Source organism: Chanodichthys erythropterus, chromosome 18 (genome assembly GCF_024489055.1).
Source record: "Chanodichthys erythropterus isolate Z2021 chromosome 18, ASM2448905v1, whole genome shotgun sequence".
In the NCBI taxonomy this organism is placed as follows: domain Eukaryota; kingdom Metazoa; phylum Chordata; class Actinopteri; order Cypriniformes; family Xenocyprididae; genus Chanodichthys; species Chanodichthys erythropterus.
This window is the reverse complement of record NC_090238.1, coordinates 5,422,141-5,434,277: the sequence shown is the minus strand read 5'-3', so window position 1 is coordinate 5,434,277 and position 12,137 is coordinate 5,422,141. Positions and strand designations below refer to the sequence as shown.

At 35.4% G+C, this 12,137-nt stretch overlaps 1 protein-coding gene across 4 annotated transcripts in view; it reads right to left on the bottom strand.

Moving 5' to 3' along the window:
- The window catches only part of ralgapa2 (Ral GTPase activating protein catalytic subunit alpha 2), a 212,939-nt gene that overhangs the window by 119,146 nt on the left and 81,656 nt on the right, over positions 1-12,137 (bottom strand). For all 4 annotated transcript variants that reach the window (XM_067368380.1, XM_067368382.1, XM_067368384.1 and 1 more), the window contains 4 exons: positions 8,812-8,960; positions 8,576-8,687; positions 6,442-6,679; positions 4,692-4,865 (listed from right to left, as the gene is read on the bottom strand). In XM_067368380.1, coding sequence (XP_067224481.1) covers positions 4,692-4,865; positions 6,442-6,679; positions 8,576-8,687; positions 8,812-8,960 — 673 coding nt within the window. The remainder of the gene's footprint in view (positions 1-4,691; positions 4,866-6,441; positions 6,680-8,575; positions 8,688-8,811; positions 8,961-12,137) is intronic.

The following is a 12,137-nucleotide window of genomic DNA, read 5'->3' as shown; positions in this document are numbered from 1 at the left end:
ATAAAAAAATGTGTATGTATATTACATGATATAAATGTTGTATTTTTTTTTTTTACCAATTTTAAAGTTTTACTACATTTTCCTCCTGGAATCCACCTTGAAATCCTACCCCCTGTTGGGATCAGGATAATCCTGTTTTTTGGATCATAGTTATCCAAATCCTACTCACAAGTTTTGAACAACACAAACTGAAGGTTTGATCCAGATTAAAACTAGGATTGGATTTTGTGATCTAATCTGATTTCAGAATCCTTTTTCCTTTTGAACAACCCATTTTCAAGATTTTATCCAATCCGATAGTCGAAATTCGATCAGATTACGTTTCTGGCCCCTAGTGAAAATTCAAAATTCATTAAAGTTGTGCTCATGTGTGAAAATGATCATGATGAACAAAACGTGTTAAAAGATTAAAATTTTAGGACAGTTGCATTCAGCCGGAAAAGTTCAAATATATCAACGCAACCAAAGCTCAAATCAGATCTGAAAATTCTACATTTGCATATTTGCATACTACTCTCCATTGGAAATTAATGCCTATGGTCTGTCATCCGTTGGAAAAGGATAAGAATTTGTTGGAAAAGGTGGATAAGAACAGCAAACAATTCAACAGTCATTAAAGAAAACAGTTGAACAACCTATACTGGAATAATTAGTGGATTAAGCACGCTCTTTCAGTTTGCAAGAGAGGTATTACATGGATGGAACTTTTTTGGCAAGTAAGGATTGTATGAATCACAATCAGGTAAAAGGGAGAAGGCTACTAATAAAAAGTTTTATTTTCTTGACTTGTTAATAGCAATTTGCTGTGGAATAGGCCTATGTGCCGATCGGGTCCAGCCGGGTCTGTGTTTTCCCGGCCGGGTTTGGGTCCAGCTTTCAAATAATAGATGGGTTTGCGTCGGTTTCAGGTAGTACATTTATGGCATTTCTCGATTCTGCACGGGTCTGGGTCCAACTTTCAAATAATAGACGGGTCGAGGTCGGTTCCGTGTAGCACAATTACACGTCTCTTCGGGTTCGGGTACAAATTTTTTGACCCGTGAAGACCTCTACTATGCAGGGCCAAGGGGTTTTTCTAATGAAGCCAATGTATGAGAAACAGTAACAGTGAACACCAATACAAACACAGATTCTGTTCCATGACTCCATGAAAGCATCACATCAAAGCGCAACCTGAATTAATGCTGTAAGAGTTCTGTTCTGTAAAGAGCGTTTTCACCAACCGATTGGTATTTTTAAGCTGAAGTCAAACAGAGGACATACTTTGAGGATTTCTAACCGTGCTCTCGTTCGGCTCATGCTGTCCTTTGATACTCAATCCCCGAGCAGGAAATATGAAGCACACTATTTCAAGTTTGCTCTGCCAGCTCAGATAAGACAAAATATTAACATTGTGTTTTCTGGCCACTCCATGTCACGTCTGGAGAAGAGCCGTGAAAGCGGAGGGCTCTATTATTCCCTCTATGGCGCGCTTTAATTACTGCCTTTTCTTTCTAGATTACATCGCTTTCGCTGAGTTACCTATTTATGCATATTAATGAGCATTAATTACGCTCTTAATGAAACTATCAAAAACAGGCAGGCAGTTTGATGAGGCGGCTCTCCTAACGAGCAGTGGAGGACGCTGGGCCGTTTGAAGAACAATGTAGTAGAAATCCAATTAGGCAAAAGAAAAGGAGGGAATTTAAAGCCACGCCGTTTCATCTGCACACACACACACAAAATTGAGTATGTTTCTGGGGGTGGCGTGTGTGAGAGGCATCCTTCAGTCTCAAACGCATCTGCTCCAAACTCAACAAGCTCTCCACCATAAAGAGATACAATCATCTCCAAACCAGGAGACAGTCAATGGAAAATGTTTCTGCGCATGTCCATGTTAGGAGACAAAGAAATAGAAAATTCATGTTTGAGAGAGAGTTGCACTCTAATCAGTGGTTGAAGTGACTAGTTGACGTGTGTGTGTGTGTGTGTGTGTGTGTGTGTGTGTCTCTACTAGTCTTGGATCACATGGCTTAAGTTGCACTTGTTCTATACATGGTAACAGCAAGAAGAAAATTCCTCTGTCCACAAGATCCTAGCCCAATGTCATCTTTAGGGCCCTATAATTTCAGCAATGCAGAATTTCAGAATCCACAAGTGTAACTTACAGTATAACGCAGAATGTCACACAATTTGGCAGATTTTGGATGAATGAATCAAAAGCAGGGCTGTGCACTTAATCAAAGTGTGATATTGGCTAGTCTATGAATATTAAACTGCATAAACACTACTGTTTATATAGGAAGTTTGCATATTCTGTGTGCTTTTGTGTAAATGAGTGGCACAGGTTTGTCATCTACACAATCAAACTTGAAGAAATTGTGACGGATTGAAATATATTACTAATTGAAATATATTGATGAGATCTCGCAAGACTAAAATGTCTCGTGATATTGCCATGACAGAGTGCGAGGGGACAGAATATGCCACCGCTGTGTTTACATTTCGCCTTCACTGTCGTTTTGATTTTTATAGGGGAAAAAAAAACATTTAATTCAGTTGGACAATGGTTGCTTCAATCCCATCCAGCTCATCAAACACGAGCTGCAGAGCCGTATGTAGTGCAGAAGAAATCAGAGTTCAGTTACAAGACCATGGCAGAGGATTCTAAGTGTCTTACAATTGTCTTGTAGAATGTGCACTCTGTACTGCTGCTCCCTATTCACAGAGTATACACGATCGCAAAAGTAAAATGTGAGCATGCATTCAAATGCAATTTCAATACCCCGCATTTGAAAGCGGCTCCCTGATGCATGCAAATATCTTCCAATATGAAAGCTACAGTATCTTAGTCTGGGCTGTGTAGTTGTAACCATCTTTTAGCTCTGTATCAGGCTTGAAGAAAAATTTGCTCAGAAAGTAGAACTGAAATGACATTCATTAAAACATTTCAAATGCACCTGCTAACTATTTTTCTAGTTATGTATTTCTTCATTGAAGATTTCTTAAAAATACTGTGTAAAAATCTTGTAAACTCAATCTCGTCTCTCATCTCGTCACACACCTATAAATTATAAATAATAATAAAATTTTTAGTATAACTTTTTTAACCTGTTAACTGTCACGGGCCCACCGGTGGGCCCACAGCCATTACATATTTAAAACAGTAATATTCTATACTAAACCTAAACTAATCTTGACAAACTATATATCATTTGAAAGCTTAGAATCTGTAGTTTACATATTTGGTGACTGGTTTTCAAAATAAATTACAGAGGAGCAGTAATTTATCAATTTGCAACAAGCATATTTTCATACTCATAAGGCATGTTCAGACCTTTATTTTGAAATAGCGATGAACATGAAAAATCATTAAAGATTGGTTGAAACATGTTTGTTTTTATGCCAAGATTTCAAAAGATAACATCCATTCAATTTTTTGAGAAAAAAAGGTCTGAAAATGTTTTTAATAAGGAAAAAAAATACATTTATGATTGTGGCGGTGATCTTTAACCCACATACATGTTATTTTTATGTTTATTAGAGGCTGAATTCATATCAATTTTCTGCCAAACTTCCCATACTACTTCTATATAGGATGTCTACTTCATAAATTGTATGAAAATAATGGAAATATATGGTTCAGATCACTCAAACCATATATGGAAATGGAGGTGCCTTTATATGGTCAGTAATGGAGCTTGGTTGTCATCTAGTGAAAAAGTGTGGTACTGCGCCCAAACAAAATCTTACTGAAAGCTCATTTTTTGAGATATCAATCTGAAATTTGGAACACAACTTGTTCAGATTTTTGGCTTTGATTTCCTTGCAGTTTTAGAGTAAAACTTGTTTTGTAAAATATATATTTTATATTTTATATAAAATATTATATTTTTACATTTTACATTTTCATAAACTTAAACTTCTATAACTTTTTTTCTGTTTCACTTACATAACTTATTTCACGTCTACAATAATCTGCCAAATTTCATCTTTAAAACAAGACCAGCCTTATGTCTATACTCCAAAGTATTCTTGAATTACAACCATTTAAGTTTGGATAGTGCATTTTCTTGTCTAAAAAAAAAAGTGGGGGTGACAGTTAACAGGTTAAGGAACTTATTTAAGAAATATCACAAACTTTCTTTCAAGTTTTAATTTTAACACTTTGTTTGCCAATACTACTAATAATAATAAATAATAATAAAAAATACATTTTAAAATGTTATTTAAATTGTTAATGTTTTGTGCCTTCATGTGATTACCACAGTTTTTCATAATAAATTTGTATTAAATCATAAATCCAGAAAAATTAAAGCCAACACAAAATTTCTTAAGGCCCTATTATTATTATACAAAACTTAATTAAACTATTAAAACAGAATCCAGACAGATTAAAACAGAAAACACAAAATTTTCAGCATAAAACATAACAAAAATGGATTTCATATAGCCCTAAAATGTAACTTTTGTTAAACGTTCAATAAATTGGTGATTAATTAGATATGCTTTTTGATTACTAAAATGTAACCATTAAAATGGAATACAGAAACATTTAAATGGGAAAAAAAACAACAACAAAGTTTGTAAAGAGAAGATTTCATAGGGACTAACATGGAGTTATAGAAATAAAACAAAGCACACTGTAAGCAAACTATCATGCAGACATCTGAGACTGTCCGTTTTCATGAGTCCTGCAAGCTAGATCTAACCTGATGCTTTCTGCCTGACGTTGTTGCGAGCTTTCTCCACTGCAGGAGCTCCAGTGGTGGTGGCACTGCGAAACCTCATGGGTTCCTGAGTGCCGCCCTGGTCTCCAGAGTTCCTCCAGCTCAAGGAGAATGACCGCGCTGTATCTGCAGACTTCTGGGAGTCCTGCGTCACTCCTGAAACACACACACACATGCATTGGGTGTTCATGCTTTATGGGACTTTCCATAGACATAATGATTTTTATACCATACAAACTGTAACATACCCATCACAGTAAACTTTCTGCATTTTTACATCTTCAAAAAACATCACTTTTTCATTTATAAGCTAAGGAGCCCCCCAAAGTTTCTCGTGCTCACTAGTCATGAGCCTCCATACTCTTGTTTTCTTCATAGTAAAATGTCAGTCACTATCAAAGGGAAATATGTAACAGACAGTATGCATAAAATGTGAGCATGCAAAAAAATCCTGTGCGCACGTGAAAAGTTTCACGCGAAACTTACTTTTTTTTTTTTTTTTTTTGCAGAGGTCCCATCAGCGGCTCCATAATAAGCTGCTTTCCTCATGTGGACCAAAAAATGTCCCCACAAGGACAAGGATTTTGGATATTGCCATCTTTGTGGGGATATTTTGTACCCATAATGTAAGGTATACCAGCAGGGGCGCCGCTAAGGGGGGGGAAGTTAGGACGATTCTAGGGGCCCATGCACTTTTGGGGCCCCCAGAGATCGTTTTATTAGTAGTAACAGTCAGTGCTCGAAGTAGGCGGTACACATTTTGCATGAGTGGCGCACAAATCACCGTAAGCGTGTTCACCAGCGCGCTCTAAAAGTGTTAAGATTTGCACAAGCCGTTCCTATGCGACGCTGATGATAAAATGTGCAACCCATTCTAAAAAAAGTCGAACATGATCTAAAACAGCCACTAAAATGACTGATGAAAATCATCCTACAAGCTTTTTAAACTTCTCATGATGGCCACATTTACTAGGATGTATTCTATTGTGGCAAATTTTGACTAGATGTAGAATTCATAATAGATATTAAGGGAACAATTTTTCACTAAAGATTTATATTACAACTGTGGCATGTTGTAGCTATAGTTTCTAACTGTGTTTTTCATAACAAATTCTATGAAAAGAAAGAAAGAAAAAATGGTCTTTCCTGTAATTATATCCTTATTTTAACCAATGCTATAGTTAACTATTACAAGAATTATGTTACTTTTAAGGCCAAGTAAACGTTAGAAAGAGCTTTAAAATATTTACCTTCTTGAATTTTTGACTTAACAATCAGTTTTGTTTAAGAATGTTTGCATAATAAATCATCTTAGTCAGAGGTCTCTGACTAAACACTGATACCTAGTGGTCAAAAGCAATTGCAAAAGTAATAGTTCAATATTATTAGATTGCAACCTAACCCTAACCCTAACCAAAAGATTTTGGATAGCTAGGTCGACTTGTTTGTTTGGTGTGGAATGGGTGCGGTAGGGGCCCCAACCTCATGTTCTTTCACAGGGCCCAAAATTGATAGTGGCACCCCTGTATACCAGGAATAATATTTGTGAGTAAAACAAAATACAACTTATTTTTAACTTAAATTTGAATTAATTTTTAATTTAATTTTTTAACTTTAATTTTAGAGTAATAAATTGGGTGTTGGAATACATGACTACCCCAAATCAAAACTCAAACTACATTTTAGCTCCATCAGCCAGCCCAAATGCACTCCATGTAGTTTACACACACACCTCTGCCACGCTGCTTCTTTTCCTTCTGCTCTGAGAGTTTGTCCAGTGGTAGGTTGTGGAGGTCCAGACCGTAGACGTAACGGGCCAGAACAGCAGTGAGAGAGTCCATGATGCTGGCCCACTCGAACACCAGCTCCTCCCAGTGGCTGAGAGACGACAGCACAGCCAGCAGCTCGTCCCACAGCTCACGAGATATAAACACGGTCAGGTTGGCCCGCACCCACGCCACAAAGATCGTCTGCAAATGACAGAAGCACACAAATCAAACATCAGATACACAGTCACAGCCAAACCACCATATCAACCATATCAACTATATCATCATTCGCCACAATAACAATCTTACAAGTATTATAAAGGGTAAAACAATCTCTTTTCCAAGATGTACAGTTTTACAGTTCAATGTACACATTTGTTAAACCCTATAGAAAGACATAATTAGCACTTTAAGGAATTTTAGAAGTAAAGACCCTCAAAGGAGGTAATAACCTCAATTAGAGAACTCGACATAGAGACACAGACAGTGGTGTATAAAGTACTCGAAAACCATACTTGAGTAAAAGTATAGTTATCTTACCAGAAAATGACTTTGGTAGAAGTTAAAGTCACTGTTTAGAATGTTACTTGAGTAAAAGTTTTAAAGTATGTGATATTTTTTTGTACTTAAGTACGAAAAGTATTTTTTTGATATTAAACGTACTTAATAAAAGTACAAGTAAATGTAAAAAATAAAAGGAGCAAAAAAATATAAAATACACAGTTTGAGCAGCAAGATTGTGTTCAGTTTTAAATCTTTCTTACATTTTGTTTCTTTGAATTAAAAAAAATGGCAAAATGTTTATTGTAATTTTTAAATATAAAAAATACTAATATATTAATTATACATTGATCATGTTAATTCATAGTGCATTATAACTAATGTAAGAGACAACTTTAAAATGTAAAAATGTAAATGCTGAAATTAACAATGAACAGTACTTTTATAAACCTTTAATTTACAAATGGACTCTTATTGTAAAGTGTTACCATTTCATAACAGCCATGCTTAAAACTTACCATCTTTACACACAAAATATAGCATGGGTCTATTATATGTACACATTATTTGCCTCTATTTTAGAAAACTTGATGATGATCTAATCAAAATATGTGTTACAGTGCCAATAAAAAGAACACATCGAATACATTTCTGATAAATGTTTCTGTCGCTGCATGATGAGGATACAGTTTAAATATGCAACTTCGCTGGATAACGAATGCATAACAGCGAACAAATGGATATAAACTATGCAAATGAATGGTAACAATCGTGACATTAAACAGTTGGTATTTTTGTCACATTAGTAGTACCTCAAGCGGTTAAAACAATGTTAGCCTCGACGGAGAACATACTACTGTTCTCCACTAATGCAGCATCTAACTAATTACTTTATAATAGTATGAAAACATGTACTGTAGTGTACACTGTATAACATACCGTTTTGTTGTTCGTTTTAAATCCGTTTTTTAAGTGTCCCGCTCTGTGCAGCGCGCAGCCTCACGTCACGTGTCAAAACAAACTATACGAGGCATCAGTAATAGTTTTTATTTCGCCTCTAGAGGCCGCTCTCATACTGTATAATGACAGCGCACTCTTCTCAGCCGCTCCAGCAACGGATGCAACCCGTATAATGAAATCAACCGCGGTTGTGCGAGCACTTGCTTGCAATCTGTGTTCTTCTGACTTTATTTTGTAGTAAGTAACGAAAATGCTTTGGGAAAATGTATCGGAGTAAAAGTATACATTTTATTTAGGAAATGTAGTGGAGAAAAAGTAAAAGTTGACAGAAATATAAAGACTCAAGTAAAGTACAGATTCTCTCAAAAAATACTTAAGTACTGTAACAAAGTATTATTACTTCGTTACATTACACCACTGGACACAGAGATAGTGTTCTTTGATCCCCAAGGGAAATTCAACATTTTCTAGGTTTATCATTATTGATTTCAGTAATACGTGTTATTATTTCCTTACATTTGTAATCCTCTTTGTATGGTCTGAAGTATCAATGCATAAACATTGTTCATTTACATATACTTCTGACATTGTAAGAATATAAAGCGGGTTGAGTTACAACTTTAATCTCAAACTCACTTTGAAGAGGATGCTGGCCAGGCTGTGAGCGAACGTGTCCTTTCTTTGGTTCTCCTGTGGTCTCTTCATCACTGCCTCTGTGATCCTGAGCAACACCTGCAGCAGCTGCTCCCTAAAACATCCCACAGCCTCAGTCAATTGGTGTTGCACACAATATGCTGAAAGTTTCTGAAGCGCTAGTAAACCAGAGCTGAGCTTTATACGGACTCAGTGTTGAAATGTCATGTGTGACTGACCAGGTCTGGCGGTTCATGTTTTGCTCCATAATAATGTGACGGTAGACGCTGAGCACAGCTCGGCACACCTCCAACTGGTTCTCCAGCAGTTTGGGCACATCCTGACACGGCTCCAACAGGAACACGTTGGCGGAGTTTGTCAGGAACACCTGAGAATACAATTCACTCTATCAAACAACACTACCGGTCAAAAGTTGTCTTTTTTATGTTTTTGAAAAAAAGTCTCCTCTGCTTAAGGCAGCATTTATTTGATAAAAAAAAAAAAAAAAATTAAGTAAAACAGTAATATTATGAAGTACTATTACAATTAACTTTTTTTTTTTTTTTTTTTTTTTTAAATGTTCCTGAGCTTCATCATCATTACTCCAGTCTTCAGTGTCACATGATCCTTCAAAAATCATTCTAATGTTGATTTGGTGATCAGTTATAATCAATTATTATTTGTGCTCAATTTTTAATCATGGTTCTTATTGTTATCAATGTTGTTTTTGCAGCTTAATATTTTTTTGGATTTTTTTTTTATTTTAATAATCTTACCCCAAACTTTTAAATGGTAGTGTGTCAATTTCCACAAAAATATAGAGCAGCACAACTGTTTAACATTGATAATAATAAGAGATGTTTCTGATGAGTATCAAATCAGCATATTAGTATGATTTCTAAGGGATCATGTGACACTAAAGACTGGAGTGATGATGCTTAAAACTCAGCTTTGATTACAGGAACAAATTACATTTGAAAATATTTTCAAGTAGAAAACAGTTGTTTTATATTGTAATAATATTTCACAATATTCCTGATTTTTTTTAAATACATGCAGCCTAAATACAAGAGACTTCTTTCAAAATCATAAAAAAAGTTGTAATTATTTCAAACTTTTGACAAAGTGTACATTCTGTATCTGAAGACAACATGAAACAGCATTTGCAACACCTTTAACTAGGGATGCACAATATTGGGTTTTTGCAGATATCTGATATGCCAATATTTTTCAACTCATTTGGGCCGATAGCCGATGCTGATACTGATATACGTTTGGAAAAACACCAAGTCTCTCCTGTGCGAGAATTATATATATATATATATATATATATATATATATATATATATATATATATATATATATATATATATATATATATATATATATATATATATATATATATATATTTTTTTTTTTTTTTTTTTTATTTATTTATTTATTTTTCAGTCTGTATTTATCAAAAACTTTTTTTTTTCCTGGTTTCAGAATTCTGAGGTTTCCTTACCAAAAGGTTATTTAGACACATACAAAACAAACATTAGAACTTCTATCAATCAACATCGACAAACAACAGCACCTAGAATTGCACCAACCTGTACATATACAAAATAACACAAAAAACATCTGATTTTCAAAGTCAGACTCCAATCTCCCAGTGGAATCATCAACACATGAAGTGTGGGTGGCATGACTTCAGTTGATGCTTTAGCTTCAAATAAAAATTCTACAATTATTTCAGAGCTCTTTGGATTCAAGTTATTTTCATCATTTATTTGATACATTTTTATTACAGATTAATAAAGTGTCATGCTCGTGATTTATGACATCAATTACTGCCTTATTTATTAAGAAACATAAGTAATTTCAAGTTATTTGTGCATTTAACTTTTTATTTTATTAGTATAACAGTGCCCCCACTAAATAAATATAACATTCTGGAAACATTGCCAGATTGGGCGGGTTCCTTCCCAATTGTGCTGTTTTGAATTTGATTGTCTTGGTAAAAATTGGTTTGGGCGGGTAGAAAAATTTGGGCTGGTTTGGGGTCAGTTTGGTGGTTTTCAAACATCTAAATTGTATAGGCTAATTGGTAAACAAACAAAACCCAAGTGTGCATGTACTACACGCACACACTGCAGAGTTGGCTGGTGACGATGTTGATGCCGGCCAACAAACTTTTAGCCAATCTTCTAGTCATATAATTGACCATAAAGCATTATGATTTAATTATACACTGAACAAAATTATAAACACAACACTTTTGTTTTTGCCCCCATTTTTCATGAGCTGAACTCAAAGATCTAAGATTTTGATTTTTGATTAGACAGCATGATTATTGCACAGGTGCTGTCTAATCAGCATCTTGATATGCCACACCTGGATTATCTCTGAAAAGGAGGCTGCTTCCGAAAACCTAGGTAGCTGTCTTGCTGCCTCGCATAAGAGAATGACTTGTATGGCAGCGTTTGTGCATGAAGGTACCTCACGAAACTGATTTCGGACAGACTTCTGAGGCAGCGTAGCAGTTTAATGATCTACAGCAAAATAGCGCGAGCTTTGGTGAGAACTAAACAAATAATTAATTACTACAGTAGTAATTTCTCGATAGAAATGATATCAAAATTGAAATATGTTGGTCAAAATCGTACATTTAAACACAAACTGAGCAGCAAACGCAACTTTCGGACGGCATCTTTATTTTTCTAGCTCAACTGTCACACAGAATGGAACCTAACAGGATTGTGGGATATCAAAGGCAGCTTTGCAGATGAAGGGATCTCATGAGACAGTAACTGAAGCTAACACTGGATTCGGACGTGCCTTGATGCCTTCCTACCTTGAAATGTGTCCTCAGAAGGCAGCAGTTTTCCAGTTTTCGGACACAGCCAGAGAAATGCTCACTAACACAGATTTAGATAGATTTGTGAACAATATTTGATAAAAATAGGCCTTAGATCTTTGAGTTCAGCTCATGAAAAATAGGGGCAAAAACGTTGCGTGTTGCGTTTATAATTTTGTTCAGTGTATATATTTCACCTAATTTGAGCTAATGACAGCCAAGACTTTTTTTTTTTTTTGCACGAAAGAAGATGAGATTTTGAACATATAGCTGTATATTCAAGTGATCACAATGCCAGAGTGGCATAAATATAAGTTACATGGTAAAGAGTGGGAGAGTGACTCTCAAAACGTACATTACACCTGTGGAGGGAGATGACGTGAAGGCTATAATTAATATCATTTTAACTCTGATATCAGAGCATCAAAAATTGTAATCAAAATCAAACAGAACATAGGACTATATGATCAACGGAAGATGCAATTTCAATCACACTCCACACAAGCCTGTCCCATCTGGAGCATCCCAACACACATTAGGATGTTATTTGTGGATTTTAGTTCTGCGTTCAATACAATAGTGCCTCATAAACTGGTGAACAAGCTCAGCAACCTTGGATTGATTAATTCACTTTTTTACTAACAGACCACAGAATGTCAGGGTGGGTAATTGTACTTCATCCACTCTCCGCAGGGTTGTGTCCTCAGCTCAGCCCTTTTCACT